Here is a 17,148-nt window from a genome sequence, read left to right as displayed (position 1 = left end):
ATTCAATTTTGTGTGGCACACTTGATTTGTAACCTTACACACTATTACGTATCAACTGCCTTTAACTAACTTATTTATTAATATGGAAATGGGAAAAGATTTTTGAAATATGGATAATGGAAGGAACAAAGGTAACTATTCACCCTACAGTTGAAATATTGTCTAGTTAAGAGGCACCTAAACAAGAATGAAAACATTACCAAACTTGCAGATGATGTCATCCTTTATACACAACTAGTACATAAGAAAACACACACACACACACACACACACACACACACACACACACACACTGCCTTTGTTGAATGCATATTGCAGGTACTGCAGCTTAACTGCAGTGAGTGTTTATTTCAGATAGGATGGGAGGCGAGAGCCAGAAGAAAGATTGGGATTTAATGTTCCATTGACCATGAAGTCATTAGAGAGAGAGCACAAGCTCAGATTGAGAAATGATGGGAAAGGGAATAGGTTGTGTCCATTTCAAAGGAACAGTCCTGGCATTTGCCTTCATTAGTTTAGGGAAATCACAGAAACTCAATCTGCATGACTATATAGGGAATTTGAATTGCTGCCTTCCACAGTACAAGCCTCATGGCTTACTGCTGTGGCACTTGTTTTGGTGCAAGGAAGAAAGGTGGCAGAGGGAATGTTAGCAAGCATATGAGATACAAAGTGGGAGCTGAGCGTGATGCACAGTGACGTGAACTGAAGAGAGGGAGATTGTAGAGGGAGATTGAACAGAAGAAGAGGGAGTGAAGTGGGGAGTATGGAGACAGGAGTGAAAGGGGATGTTGCACAGGGCATGTGGAGATTAAGGCCAGGAGGATTGTGGGGTACAAGGATGTGTTGCAAAGACAGTTCCCATCTACACAGGTCAGAGGAGTTGATATTGGGGATGGGGTGGGAGGATCCACTTGACACAGACTGCAAGGTGCCCATTTAAGTTGAGCGTATTGTGCTCAGCAGAGCGGTCCACAAACGGCTGGTCAACTCTCATTGTGGCTACAGTTTGGTGGTGTCCATTTATTTGGAACAGTTGGTTGGTAGATTTGCCTGCATAAAGGGTTGTGGAAAAGTTGTGACAGAGGTGATACATGATGTGATTGCTCTCATAGGTGGCCCTGCCTTTGATAGGATGAGGTTTGCCTCTGATGGAACTGTAATAGTATGTGCCGGGTAGGTGCATAGGACAGATATTGCACCTGAGTCTTCCACAAGGGTGTGACCTATTTGAAAAAGGATTTGGAGTATGGGTGGCATGGCAATGGTAAGAATTTGAAGCCTGGCAAAGAATATAGTTAAACTTTTCCAGTTTGTGGTGATATTGGCTTAAAGGGGAGCAAGGAGTTTTCATTTGCAACTGGCTCATGGGGATGGTTGGAATATTAGGGGCATGTGTGGATGTGGCACAAGAGGTCTGTTTGCTGACTAGGTTTGGCAAGTAATGCCTGTCTGTGACCTTTCTCATTCTGGACAAGGGATTGTCCATTATTTCAGATGCACTGTCCACAGGTGGCCAAGCTTTTTGAGAGAGACTTTTCATTGTGGATTGATGGATGCCATGAAAATGGAGGTACTGTTGATAGTTGATGGAATTTATATTGACACAGATGTTAACACCCAGGAAGGTGGCATACTGGGCTGAGAAGGACCAGTCAAGTGAATGGGAGAGAATGTGTTAAGTCTGTGGATGAACAAAGATAGGATATCTTAATCTTGTGTCTTCATAATAAACCTGAACCAAACAAATAGTTTGGGATCTTGGGTGGTTGGGAAGGTTTCCTGTGGCCCAGTAACAGGTTTGGTGTTGGAGTGTGCCAAGCAGATGTCCATGGCTGTGCCATCTATTCATCTGTATGTCTTCACCTCAAAGGAGAAGTAGTTATGGGTAAGGGTGTAGTTTGCGAAGTGTGTAAGGAATGAGATGATGGGTATGGAGTCAGTAGGACATTGCTGGAGGTTATGAAGGGGACATGGGCATGGAGAATATAGGTGCATAGAGATCTAGTGTCAGGTGTTAATGGGGCAGAGGTGGTCTCTCAAATTGTATCCTACGACCCACCCATCTATAAAATATGTGAGGAGATCCTGAGGGCACAACTACTCCCAACCTCCAAACTGTTGTCAAGATCAGAGTTCAGCACTCAGTAGCAGAAAACACTGCTGCACACAACATGCTCAACTTCAATAGTTGCTTCACAACCCGTGTGATATGGGTCTTCCACTTCTCTCCCCCTGCCCCCTCCCCCTCTTCCCCCTCTTCCCCCTCCCCCTCTTCCCCCTCCCCCCACTCCCACACCCATAACATCAGCTTCTGTGACCTACATAGGTGCGAATTGTTCTTAATACACATCTTTCCTTCTTCAATCCCACAATCCTCATTGTCTCTATGTCCATTAACTCCTGTTCCTCACCCATCTCCACCACTACCCCATGGCTCCCGCCCTCCCCCCACCCACTTCACTCATTCTACTCTGATACCTTCCTGTCTGCAGTCTTCCTCCTCTTCTGTTTTGTCTTCCCCTCCCAGTCACTTCTCCAGGCCATTGTGCACTGCACACACCCTCTGCTAGCCTCACACACCCTCTGCTAGCTATGCCAGAGCAAGCTCACCAACACCACATTCCTATCCAATGGGCTTGCTGCCTCTCCCTGCCAGCTATTTGTCATCCCTTTGTACATCCCCCACTCCCCCTCCCCACATCCTTTCTCATCACAAACTGAGGGAGGTGTTGCAGTGATAAGACACTGGACTTGTATTTGGGAAGGCAGTGGCTCATATCCCCATCTAGCCATTTAGAGTTGGTTCTTTGTGATTTCTGTGAATCACTTATGACAAATGTCAGCATGGTTCCTTTGAAATGGGCATAATCCATTTTCATTGCTATCCTTTCTCACTCCAGTTAAGCTGCAGTGCCAACATAGTGTAGTCAGTTATAGCTGTGTGTGTGTGTGTGTGTGTGTGTGTGTGTGTGTGTGTGTAAAAGGTTAGCAACATTTCCAGTCTTGTATATGTACCTAGTGGCCACTCAGCACCTCTACTTTGTCTTGTTTCATTACTTTCACTCCTTCCATTTATAGTGCCCCCGAGTGTAGGGAGGGCAATGAGCCAGAATGGTGCAAACAGGTATTGGAGGTGTGGGGGGAGCCCAGGAGCCTCCAGAGAAAGGTGGCTGCAAAGTTAACAGAAGTTCTCTATTGAAGCATTTGCACTGTGTAGCACACTGGGCTAGTGACCAGCTGACCAATGAGTCCTGATGGGCTAGCTGCTTGAATTCCCCATGGTACCGAAGCAGAGACTCCGCTGTGCACTTGCAGTCTCATTATGTAACCTGGCAGCAAGACTTCCATGCCAGCGGCATGTACACTCACCGATGCCATATCTGTTGCAGCCCCTGGTGGCACCTCGGCTGCATCACAATGGGGAAACTCCACCACAATGAGGCACTAGTCCTGCAATGGTGGAAGATGGCTGGTGTACACAGGAAGTGACCCAAGGAGTTGGATGTGCTACTGGAGTAGACCTGGGATAGCCTGCTGTGCCATGACACTAAGTCCAGATAGTTCTTAGAGCTGTTGCCCCATCATAGCCTTGAATCAGTGACTTCAATTGCAGTTCCGTGTGTCAACCTTGCCTGCCACAGCCCCTTCATCTTAGTAGAGTTGTGAGACTGAGGATAATTTTGTTACAAAATGCTCACTATTTATGCACTTGTTGTGCATATGCACCACTCCCATTCACATAACATTACCGCCACTGCCATCGTGGAAACCTGTCTTGCCTCTTGCTGCACACATTTGTGCAGTACTGCTGAGTCCACTGTTTCAGCCAGCTCACATGTCTCACAAAATTGTGAAGGACTTGTTGAATTATTACAGTTACATCATCCCATGCTCGGTTGCTGTTAGCTGCTGCAATATGCCACCCGGGCTCACAATAATATGCCCATATATGGTCGGTGCGCAGAACATTATTTAACTTACTAATTATGCCTTTTTGAGTTATAATATTTAATTTTTATTTGCGTGTTTGCAGGTACTGCATGATTTGATTGCTATGTATTCATATATAACTCCTGCTGAAAATTAACAAATATAGTGTTCAACTATGTTAGTGAATCACAGAGTATCACCTCTAGATGACTGTCATTCCAGATGAAGGTCGAAAATGGCTGTCAACGAACTGGACACTTTGTAAACCACTTCAGTCTGAAGCTGACGCAGATCTTCTAATGTCTTGGCTAACTGATGTGTACATAAATCTAGCAATGCTAGACTACCCATATGCCACAAATTTTCTTCTTCCTCTTCCAGCTTACCCAATAAAGGTAATTCTACATTCAGTTTACATTCTGAAAAAGAAAGTTAAGTTTCTATTCATTATATATTTAACATGAGCTACCATGTAACTGATTAACACAAATTAGTTAAAGTGTTTGTGAAGAAGCAAATATGAAAACCATAATACACTCTCAACAGATTATGCCTTTCCTCTTTCTGTTCCCCATTGTGTTTTTTTGGTCTGCTTGCATGTTATTATTCCAACATTTTTGATTCCTTCCCTTATGTCACTAACTGGTTTTATTTCTTTTCTCCCATATATTTTTGTTACCTGTCATTTTATACTTCCTTTTTATTTGTCATCTAAACACCACTTCCATTGTATTTGTTATTACTATTATTATTTTATCCAACTAATGACCACATCAAAATAACTATTCATTTCTCTTTTCTTTCTTCTGTATATAAAACACTTTCATTTTCTCAGAATTAGCTCTTTTCTTCTCCTCTGACCATTTGACTCCAGTTTTTCTTCTGTTTGGTTTGTCTTCCTGTCTTGACTTCTGGTCTGAATTTGTCTCTGTTGAATAAGGTCTCCTGTTCAGTCAGTATTTCTTCTAAACCCTCTCTAGTCTTGCCTCCCCACTCAATTTCCTTTCCTGTTTTCCTGTTTTGGGAGAATGTGAAGATCTTCTTTGTTAACCTGTTAAGTGGTTAGTTCATGTGTGTGCACCTCATCCTCACTGGGTAATTTGCACCAGCCCATACTGTCGTGGTGGTGCTGTGTACTAGTTGTCTAGATAAATGCAGTGACCTTTCCCAAGTAGATCATGTGCAAACTCAAAACAGGTTTAGAGGTTATTGTTCCTTCTGGATAGTGGCTACCATAATTAGTGTCCTTTTGAATGCAAACAATGAAGTCCCATACATACTCGGAGTTGCTTACACAGCAGTGTAGAATCTGCTGTACTTTGTTGGACTAAATTGCCTCCATCTAAGCCATAATTTCCAAAGTAACAACAATTCATCATTGGTGATGTTCCTTTCTGTCAAGTATACTGAAATGAATTTATGGTGCAGATACTCCATAATCGGGTGAATTTTGAGTAGTTTTCTGCTGACAGAGCATAGCAGATTGTATGAGGCTCTGACGCAGGACCAGGTCCCGCGCAGTAGCCGACGCGACCTGCAAACCTGTAAGGGGAAAACCCTCGACCGCACGACGTTCTGCCTCATCAATGTGGAAACAGAGTAGTTCATCACGATCAAAAACCGGGTCGGGGCCCATCGGCAATCGCGACTGTGGTGTCACCGCTAGACACCACACTTGCTAGGTGGTAACTTAAATCGGCCGCGGTCCTGTAGTACATGTCGGACCCGCGTGTCGCCACTGTGTACTCGCAATCCTAGCGCCACCACATGGCAGGTCACAAGACACGGACATGACCTCGCCCCAGTTGTACGGACGACATAGCTTGCGACAAGACGTATCACGTATTCCTCTCAATTGCCGAGAGACAGATTAAATAGCCTTCAGCTAGTCCATCGCTACTACCTAGCAAGGCGCCATGTGTATCATTGCTAATTGCTTACTACTATGCAAGAGATGTATTTCAACAAGAAGAACATCATTAAAAGTTAAGTAGATGACAATCTCTCTTCTTTTCTTTATAGTTTTTCATCCAGTCTCCTGTTTCAGAATTTACGCCCGTCTGCGTTAGTTTCGCGTGCACCTAGCCACTCATTGTGTCGAGACCTTAGGGAATCGACACAACAATATTTTGGCGCCGAGGAGTGGTGCCGCGCCCACGTTGCAGTCTTTGTGTTCTATTTGCTCTAATTTGCTTGTGTCATGGCTTCGCCGCATTCTCCAGATGTACTGTCCGAATTTTTTCGCTTGCAGAATCAGCAGACGCAGGCGTTATTGGAAGCCCTTGGACAGCTCGTCCAGGGTCAACGTGCGCTGCAAACCGATGCGGCGACAGCCGCTTCTTCGCTACCGCAGCCACACAACGCTGTCGCACCGCCATTTAGGCCCTTTGAGGCCCATAACGAGAGCTGGACTGAGTGGGCCGATCAGTTCAACTTCCACCTCACTGCTTATGGAATTCAAGGTAACGAGCGGCAGCCGTTTTTGCTTTCTTGTGTCGGTGTGTCTACCTACCGGGTGATAGTGAAATTGTTTCCCCGACGCGACGTAGCAACTCTGTCCTACGAGGAAATTTTGTCGGCTTTAGATGCCTATTTCAAAGAAACAGTAAATGTAGTTGCCAAACGGTATACGTTTTTTCGTACAAAACGTACGGCCGGTCAGACTAATAGGGAGTGGGTAGCAACTTTGCAAGGACTTACTAGAGACTGTGCGTTTGCCTGTGAATGTGGCCTCCCATATTCAGATACTATGGTGCGTGATGCAATTGCACAGAACGTTTCTGATGTTCGCATACGGGAACAGATTTTGAAACTAGTTAATCCCTCCCTGCAACAAGTGATAGACATATTGGACAGGCAAGACACACTTGACTTTGCTCAGGAATCATTTGAAACTTCGCCAGCAGTGTGTCACATTAATCGGCCCGCCGGGCCCGCTGCACGGGACGCTAAGCGGCCCTCGCGCCCGACTTCGCTGCGGCCGCCTAGCTTGCAACCACGTGCGCCGCGTAAGCAAGCAAATGCAGTGAAATCTTGCCCGCGGTGTGCAACTAGACATTCGCGTGAAAATTGCCCGTCACGCCGAGCTATTTGCTTTTACTGTCAAAAGAAAGGACATGTACAAAGTGTTTGCCAGAAAAAGTTAAGATCAGACAATCACACAAATTCCAGGCCCTTTGCTTCGCGCCGGAATCGAACCCAGGACAATCAGGCTCGTGGACCTTCGCCCATGGACATTCATGTGGTTCATTCCCACCCGTCCAGTGACACTTTAGCTAACAGTGACTGTGTTCGTCCCACCCAAAGTGTGCGTCGACGTCGCCGGAAATCCCGTAAAGTTGCAAGTGCTTCTGGACCTGTATCAGTTCAAATTGCACGAGACAGTCGCTCTTGTCGTCAACAAGACAATAAACTTTTTGTGGACTTAGCCTTTGCAGGAAAAGTGATACCATTCCAGCTCGATACCGGAGCTGCAGTTTCCTTGCTCAATCACGACACGTACAAACAACTGGGCGCCCCGCCATTGCGTGCCGCAAATGTTACGTTAACTAGTTACTCAGGACAGCATATACCTGTGTTAGGACAGTGCAGCCTTCTTGCCACATACAAGGGACAGACAAAACTTGTGTCATTTTATGTTCTTCGTTCTTCTAGTGCAGTGAACTTGTTTGGTTTAGATTTGTTTCAATTGTTTAATATGTCTATAGTAAATCAGGTCCTATCAGTGAATCAGACTGTGCCTTCCGCCAGCGTTTCTAGTCTTTGTGAAGAATTTTGCAGACATTTTTGCACCGGGCCTTGGTTGCGCTAAGAACTATGAAGCGCATTTGGAACTGAAAGACAACGCGCAACCAAAATTTTTCAGAGCGCGCAATGTTCCCCGCGCATTGCGTGATGAGGTCGCACGAACATTGGCCGAGTTAGAATCTCAAGGTGTAATTGAACGAGTGCAGGCTTCTCTCTGGGCCTCACCCTTAGTAATTTTGCCCAAACCTTCCGGAAAATTGAGACTTTGCGTGGACTTCAAGGCAACTGTGAATCCACAACTTGTGACTGCTACTTTTCCTTTGCCCCGCCCGGAAGATCTTTTTGACAAACTGTGCCCGGGAAAATATTTTTCAAAATTGGACCTAGCAGATGCGTACTTGCAAATACCTGTGGACGAAGAATCCCAGCGCGTCTTAGTGGTTAACACGCATCTTGGCTTGTATCGCTTCAAAAGACTGCCATTCGGGTGTGCATCCGCCCCTGCTTTATTTCAGCAATATTTACAAACTATTTGTGCGTCGGTCCCTACTGCTGCGAACTATCTGGACGATATTGTAATCTCAGGAAAGACAGAAGCAGAACATTCGCAAAATCTCCGAACATTATTTCAGGTATTGCGTCAGAATGGTCTTCGCTTGAGGAAGGACAAATGTGTGTTTTTTGCTCGTGACTTACCGTACCTGGGGCATGTCATAAATGCCCAAGGTATACATCCGAGTCCAGAGCACCTTCGTGCCATTCAGGACTTGCCGTCACCGCAGAACTTAAAACAGCTACAGAGTGTGCTGGGTAAGGTAAATTATTATCACCGATTTGTGCGCAATGCTTCTTCCATTTCAGCTCCGCTTCATCGCTTACGCCGTAAAGGTGTTCCGTTCGTCTGGACGACGGAATGCGAACGCGCCTTTCGCCAGTTGAAATCGGCGTTACTTTCCAATACTTGCCTTACGCCATTCGATCCCCGAAAACCCCTTTTGTTGATGGTAGATGCATCGGAATTCGGGATCGGTGCTGTGCTTGCGCACAAGGATGGCTCGCATGATCGCCCTATTGCCTTTGCGTCCAAATTGCTCTCATCTGCGCAAAGAAATTATTCCCAAATAGAGAAGGAAGCTTTGGCTCTTGTGTTTGGTGTAACAAAGTTTCACGATTTCTTGTATGGTCGTCACTTTACAATCATCACGGACCACAAACCTTTGACATCACTTTTTCATCCAAACAAGCCTGTACCTCCACGTACAGCGCAGAAATTCATTCGCTGGTCTCTTTTTCTCTCGCAGTACCGCTACGATATCTTGTATCGGTCCACTGCTAAGCACGGAAACGCTGATGCGTTGTCCCGTTTGCCTGTTGCTGAGGATAAAGCATTCGATTCTTCCGAACTTGCTTGCATGTTCATTGATTCGGAAGCCGATGACGTGGTCACATCGTTTCCGATTGATTTTCGTCGTGTAGCTACAGCCACAGCTGCTGACCCTGTCCTTGCTTCTGTTTTGCGTTTTGTTGCTACGCAATGGCCCTTGTCAAAGTCACGGATCGAGGATCCTTTGGTTCGCCGTTTTTTTGCTCACAAGGAGAGACTTTTTGTCCGACGTGGTGTTTTGTTGTTGCGTTCCGATAATGATCAATCCCGAGTCGTGGTCCCACGTTCGTTACAGTCCTCTGTCTTACGGCTTCTTCACCAAGGACATTGGGGTATAGTGCGAACGAAACAACTTGCTCGACAGCACTGTACTTGGTTCGGAATCGATGCTGCGATTACGAATATGTGCTCCTCTTGCGTGGCGTGTGCCGAACAACAATCCGCACCGCCGCGGAAATTCTTTGCATGGCCGAAAGCCGCTTCCCCTTGGCAACGCTTGCACATCGATTTTGCTGGTCCATTCTGGAATGCTCGATGGTTGGTTGTGGTCGATGCTTTCAGTAATTTTCCTTTTGTTGTCCGGATGTCTTCCACGACGTCTTCTGCCACCATCCAAGCCTTGTCTGCTATCTTTTGCATTGAAGGTCTTCCGCAGACTATTGTTTCCGACAATGGCCCACAATTCATGTCCGCAGAATTTCAGTCGTTCTGCAAGGCCAATGGTATTCAACATCTGACATCCGCGCCGTTTTCGCCTCAGTCAAACGGTGCCGCGGAACGATTGGTCCGGACTTTCAAGTCGCAGATGTTGAAGTTGAAAGAGTCGCATTCTCGGGAGGACGCTTTGTTGCTCTTTTTGTCCTCATATCGCTCTCAGCCTCGCGATGGTCGCTCGCCGGCTGAATTGCTCCATGGTCGTCCTCATCGAACTCTGATGTCTTTGTTGCATCCGCCACATCAGGTTCCTGTGCAGCGGCAGACTCCTGCTTTTGCTCCTGGCGACGTTGTCTATTATCGCAACTATCGCGGTTCACAGCGTTGGCTCGCAGGGCGCATTCTTCGCTGCCTCGGCCGCGCGATGTATTTGGTTTTGGGGGCCTCTGGTGAGGTGCGTCGGCATCTCAATCAGCTGCGCCTCTGTCGTCGCCTGGGTTCTGCCGCTCCCCGTCTGCTTTCAGCGACGGAGCCGTCAGGTCAGCGCCTTGGGGACCCATCTACTGGCTCGCCTCATCCCCAGGTGTTACCGACGATGCCTTCCATTTTGCCTCATGGCGTCGCGCCGCCGCAGCCGCCGCCGGCGCCGCCAGCAGCGGACGCTTCGCTGCAGCCGCCTCGCGCCTCCCTGGGTCACGCGCCGCCGCTTGCTTCCCGTGACCAGCCGTCCTCCGCCATGGACCTCTTGCCCGCTCCGGACCAGATGTCGTCTTCGCCCGTCGGGTGCTCCGACCACATGGAGGTCGACCCCGCGGCTCCTCTTATATCATTCCGTGCGCAAACACCTCATGTTGACGTGCACCCTGGACTAGGTTTGCAGGCGTTTCCTAGCTCCCCTCGGACCGAATGGCCGGGTGCGGGTGGCACAGCCTCGCCTGTTGTTAGGCTCCCCACCTCATCGCATACGTCACCATGGGGTCCTCCCCACGGCGGGCGGAAGCCTTATCTCACGACCGTTCGCCGATTTGCGGGGGAGGAATGTGGTGTCACCGCTAGACACCACACTTGCTAGGTGGTAACTTAAATCGGCCGCGGTCCTGTAGTACATGTCGGACCCGCGTGTCGCCACTGTGTACTCGCAATCCTAGCGCCACCACATGGCAGGTCACAAGACACGGACATGACCTCGCCCCAGTTGTACGGACGACATAGCTTGCGACAAGACGTATCACGTATTCCTCTCAATTGCCGAGAGACAGATTAAATAGCCTTCAGCTAGTCCATCGCTACTACCTAGCAAGGCGCCATGTGTATCATTGCTAATTGCTTACTACTATGCAAGAGATGTATTTCAACAAGAAGAACATCATTAAAAGTTAAGTAGATGACAATCTCTCTTCTTTTCTTTATAGTTTTTCATCCAGTCTCCTGTTTCAGAATTTACGCCCGTCTGCGTTAGTTTCGCGTGCACCTAGCCACTCATTGTGTCGAGACCTTAGGGAATCGACACAACAGCGACAATGCGTCAGCATTGGCATGCTGGGCCGTGGGGCGATAGTGAATCTCATAGTGAAAACGAGACAAGTATAAGGCCCAACGTTGCAGGCGGTGAGCTGCCTTATCCGGAAGCGATGCCGATGGGCTGAACAGAGAGACCAGCAGCTTGTGGTTGGTGATGAGGTGAAACTTAGAACCATACAAAAAAACGGTGAACTTTTTTAGAGCATAAATGATAGCGAGTGCCTCCTTTTCGATTTGAGAGTAACGCCGTTGCGCATCATTGAGGGTCTTGGAAGCATAGGCGATGGGTCCTTCCGACTCATCCTCATACCGATGGGTGAGAACAGCCCCTAGGCCATACTGTGACGCGTCAGTCGCCAGAACCAAGTGCTGACATGGACGGAATGTGGCAAGACAAGGCGCCGACTGCAAATGAGCCTTCAGGTGGACAAAAGCCTGCTCACACTCATCGGACCAACAGAAAGGGACGTTTTTGTGTAACAGCTGATGCAGAGGATGAGCTACCACCGCCGCAGATGGAATGAATTTGTGATAATAAGCAATCTTGCCTAGAAATGCCTGAAGTTCTTTGACCGTAGACAGCCGGGGTAGAGCGTTAATGGCTGCAACGTGCTGACGTAGAGGATGTATACCCTCACAGGACAAGTGGAAACCAAGATACACAATGGAGGGTTGGAAGAACTGTGACTTGTCCAGATTGCACCTCAACCCAGCCGAATGCAAAACCCAAAACAGGGAATGCAAATTGCGAAGCTGCTCCTGAGTGGAGGCCCCTGTGACAACAATGTCATCCAGATAGTTTATGCAGCTGGGAATGGAAGCCATGAGCTGTTCCAAAAACCGCTGAAAAATGGCCGGTGCGCTAGCGACGCCAAATGGTAACCGCTGGTACTGATACAACTCACAAGGAGTGTTGATGACGAGAAATTCCTTGGAAGAAGCATCCAACAGCAACTGATGGTACGCCTCCGATAAGTCAAGTTTGGAAAAGAACTGGCCCCCAGCGAGCTTGGTAAATAACTCCTCAGGATGGGGAAGAGGATAAGTGTCAATGAGGCTCTGAGCATTGACAGTGGCTTTAAAATCACCACACAATCGCAGACTCCCGTTTGGTTTAGAAACCACCATGATGGGCGATGCCCATTCACTGGAGGTAACAGGAAGGATAATCCCTGAAGCTGTTAACCTGTCTATCTCAGCCTTGACAGGTGCACGCAATGCCACTGGAATAGGGCGTGCCCGGAAAAACTTAGGGTGAGCTGTAGGTTTAAGAGTAATGTGGGCTTCAAAATCCTTGGCACGACCCAGACCAGCAGAGAACACGGACGAAAATTCAGAACACAATCCATCCAGCTGTTGATACGGAATATCCTCAGATATGAGGCGCACATCATCATCAATGGAGAACCCGAACAACTGGAAAGCATCATAACCGAACAGGTTTTCAGTGGCCACATGATCCACCACATAAAACGTGAGGGGCCTAACAACAGACTTGTAGGCAGTGGAAGCATCAAACTGGCCAATGATAGGAATTTTCTGTTTATTATAAGTTCTCAGATTTCGCGTAACTGGAGACAAGGGAGGGGAGCCCAACTCCAAATACGTGCGAGAATTAATGAGAGTTACTGCAGAGCCAGTGTCCACTTGCATGCGAATGTCTTTATCCAGAACACGAACAGTAACAAACAACTTATTTGTTTGAGAAAGCACACAGTTAACATCCATGTCCGATGCCTCGTCCTCGTCGACAGGAACTTTAGGGGACTGATACACAGAAGCAATGTGGCCTTTTTTCCTACAGGAATTACACATGGCCCAATGTTTTGGACACGCGGCCCTGTCATGCTGTACGAAACAACGTGGACAAGAAGGAAGTGCGGAATGAACCTGCTTCTGTGGTTGCTGTTTTCGCTGCGAGCGTTGCGGCCCAACGCGACATTGTTTACGCGAGTGAACCACCGCCACATCTTCGTTCTCCTGTGAAACAGGCAAATTTGTCAGTGTCGAAAGTTGACTGTACAGCGCCTACATAACACCACGCATCTATTTGCGCGCCAGCAGCATGAGACACTTCAAAGGATTGAGCGATGCTTAGAACTTCCGACAACGACGGGTTTGGCAGTTGTAGGGCACGTTGCCGAACTTCTTTATCAGGAGCAAGCCGTAGAATAGCATCCCTAACCATTGAATCATCATAAGACTCATGATGAGTGCCCGTGACAAACTGACATTTCCTACTCAGACCGTGTAGTTCCGCCACCCATGCCCGGTAAGATTGATGGGGCTGTTTACGACACCGGTAGAACGCCACGCAGGTGGCAACGACGTGGGTGTTTTTTCGGTAATAGTTAGACAATAAGTCACACATTTCTTGGAAGGACAGAGAGGCAGGTTCCCACAGAGAGGCAGGTTCCCGCAGAGGGGCTAACTGAGATAGCAGCTGATAGATCCGTGGGGAAATCCAAGATAGAAATAACGACTTACACATAGGAGCGTCGACAATGCCGAAAGCCAAGAAGTGTTGCCGCAAATGCTTCTCATAATCCTCCCAGTCTTCAGCGGCCTCGTCGTAAGGAGGGAATGGAGGCGCAGGAGAGGAAGACAGACGATGAGTAAGCGACGTCGACAACACCTGAATAGCAGCCGTCAGCTGTGTTTGTTGTGCCTGAATAGCAGCCATCAGCTGTGTTTGTTGTTCAATGAGTGCTTGCATAAGCTGTTCCATGTCTGCCCCATCACGAACACACAAATCCACAACGCAGTGAAAATATCCGACCTCGTCGCCATAAAGTGTTATAACCTTTAATCCCCAATAATTGCGTGGATATTCAAACACACTCACTTAGAAACAATAGCTGGTTACACGATAACAACTCAGTATCTCTTATTCGACTGCCGTGCCGTGCGGCCGGCGCCGTTCGTAGCTAGGTGGCGATCCCGCGCTCAGCCGAGTTGCGGAGCGCCTCTATCGCCGTTTGCGCGTACTGTCGTGGCGGCACTGTCAATGTCGTGGCACAGTCACAACAGTGGTACCCATTGTTTTCTCTTTTGCTATGGTATAAATGCATTCAGTTAAAATGTGAAACTTTGAACAGGTATGTCACAGCATTATCTAATGAGATAAAGGTAGTACCATATCAGTAACTGTGTTAAGACTTCTTTCTATTTGAGAGACTAAAAAGCTGTTTTTGACTATAGAATAGCATTTTACCACTCATTCTCCGATTGACACACCAGCTTTATTCTCAGTTGCAATGAAATACAAGCATACAAGTTACAGATAGTTTTTTTGTTGTTGATGGCAATTGCACCTGAAGTATCCATGTTTTAGAAATAAACTGCTTTAGCTGTATATGATCTTTTATTTACAGGAGCATGACTGTTTTTGTGATATCAAATCACATCTACAAGATACTAAACATACAATCAACATTATGATAAAAAAACAGATACCTATCCTAATAATCTAAGCTCTGTGACAACCAATATGAAATACTCACATGCCAGTAAAACATTAAGCTCATGATGCAGGAAGAAAGGGGGGTCAACCGTCTCAAAATAAAATACTGTTACCCACAAAACGCAGGGCATCAGATTGACCAGTTGAAAAACTGACATATTAAAAGCATGTTAACCTACAATGAAAAGAGCAAAATAAGACAACAACAAAAAACCTAAAAAGGCCCAGCTAGTAATGCTGAAAGGCCAATGGTTAAGAAAACTCACTTCATACCAGGGAGTAGCGCACAGCAAGCCTCCAACCACGTTGCTGTGCTGGGGCACACTGCTAGCCGGTATGCTCATGTGTGTCTTGGAGGGCACTAGTGCCACCCCACACATAGCAGGGAAAGCTACAAACATCTTTGTGCACATTGAAGTATGATGGAAATGATTGAGCCCCCCCCCCATTACACAACACAACCATATAAACTATAGAATACTTGAGCATATAAAATAGATAAAACCAAATAGACCAGACACTAGAGTGTATAACATCAAACCTAAGATCAGTAACCAAGCAGACAGAGAACTATGACATTATTCCTTGAAAGGCAAAGTTGGATAGTACATTGTACTGTCTTAACTCCACATGATTATTAAGGGTGTGTTAATGGTATAGCTTTAGACTCTGTATAATTCCAATCTCTCCCAGAATGTTTAAAGTGCCCCTTTACTTCTCTGGGTAAGGCTTTTAAATTATTAGCTAACCTGTTATGGAGTATCCAGAATCACACGAGTGGTTACTTAAAGTAGAATTTGAATTCCTCAGACTTTGGTGTCCTCAGAACTTTATGCCAAACCCTCTGTCAGTCTCCCCCACGTGCCTGGCAAGACAGTTGTTGCACTGATGCAATATACACCAGTAGCGTTATAATTTTTACAAGCTACCTTCTCTCTGTGTACAAGTCTTTGGCCAAGATTCTGTGGAATAAAGAACACTGGCTTCATCTTTTTTGTCATTAGCTTTTTGTCTACTTTCTGTGAAATCATGCCAAAGTATGGTATCTTGTGGCAACCAATGAATTTGTCTTCCTCCTTGTCCGACCTCAGTAGTTTGAATTCATTACCATTTGACCTCTGCCTATTCCTAGCAAATTCTTTTTTGCGCAGTATACATTTATTAATATTTAATTATATCATTAGAATCATATCTGTTGACATATACAACATGTAGAATACACTAAAATTCTCAATCATACACCTTGTGGCACAAGGGTACACTGTGAAGGCATTGAAACATTGATCTAAAAACTGCCATCTTGTATGCAAGTGGGGGATTATAACTACAGTGTATGAGAGTATCCATCATTGTAGCCTTTCTAAAACTGTCATACCCAATCCTTGTACCCTGTAAGGAAATTTTGAAAAATAAATAAATAAGTGGAGGGTCTCAACCAAAGGCTTTTTCAACTCTGTGATGTTGGCTGCAGATTTCTAGATCTGCATTATCATGTGGGGATTTGCAGGACTCCCCTTGACAGGTCAGGGGTGTACTACACAAAGGAAGCAGCTACTCACATAGCCAAGTACTTGTGGAGTACACATAAGGGTCTTTTAGGCCAGGCAGTAGTTTGAGGTGCTCTGATGAACACTCGCCAATCAATATGCAACAAGGGACGTCAAAAGACACTTGGACTGCCATAATTTTATCAGTAAACTGTTGGAAGTATTCGTAATAAATTTCTTGGGTCTGAGAGCTGTAAGAACCTGAGTTGGAAAGCTATGAGATATTTAGTGAATCATGAAATGTATATTGGAAAGACCATTTAGAGACGATAGGAGGGGGAGTGTTTCATTACATTTCACAAAAATATTGTCTCTAGTGAGGTCAAAGTTGAGTGTGACAGTGAAGTTATCTGGTCACATACAGCAGGTGAGGTGAAACCAAATTAATTGTTGGACATTTTTACTGGCCACCCAGTACCGCTGTGGCAGTTCTAGAGTCATTCAAAGAAAGTCTAGGGTCAATAGCATGTAAATACTCAGAGCATGCAATACTAGTTGGAAGCTGCTTTTACCTACTGAGTATAGACTGTGATGTCTATGGATTCATTTCAGAGGGTACAGGCAGACAGTCATGTGAAATACTTTTGAAGGTGTTTCTTAGAACTGTCTTGAGCTGATAGCTCAGCAGCCCACACGCAATGGAAGTATATTAGACATTGTAGCTACAAATATGCCAGACCTTACCAACAATGTCAGAATAGAACAGGGATTAGTGATCATGATATCATTATAGCAACTATGATTACAAAAGTTAATATATCAATTAAGAAGTCTAGGAACAGATAAGTAGTTATAGTATCTGACTTAGATAGGGAACTGGTATCACATGGTTCCAATGAGATGGACCCAGAAAAATAATGGGCAAAGTTTAAGCAGATTGTAAATTCTGGTCTGGAGAG

General features: G+C 46.2%; 1 protein-coding gene across 1 annotated transcript in view; it reads left to right on the top strand.

The window, feature by feature from the left end:
* Positions 1–17,148, top strand: part of LOC126249689 (lysosomal Pro-X carboxypeptidase) — a 58,203-nt gene that overhangs the window by 23,339 nt on the left and 17,716 nt on the right. The window contains exon 6 of the mRNA XM_049951367.1: positions 4,156–4,328. Coding sequence (XP_049807324.1) covers positions 4,156–4,328 — 173 coding nt within the window. The remainder of the gene's footprint in view (positions 1–4,155; positions 4,329–17,148) is intronic.

Source organism: Schistocerca nitens, chromosome 3 (assembly GCF_023898315.1).
Source record: "Schistocerca nitens isolate TAMUIC-IGC-003100 chromosome 3, iqSchNite1.1, whole genome shotgun sequence".
NCBI lineage: Eukaryota > Metazoa > Arthropoda > Insecta > Orthoptera > Acrididae > Schistocerca > Schistocerca nitens.
Note: the sequence above shows the minus strand (reverse complement) of the source record. Positions and strands in the feature narration are given on the sequence as shown.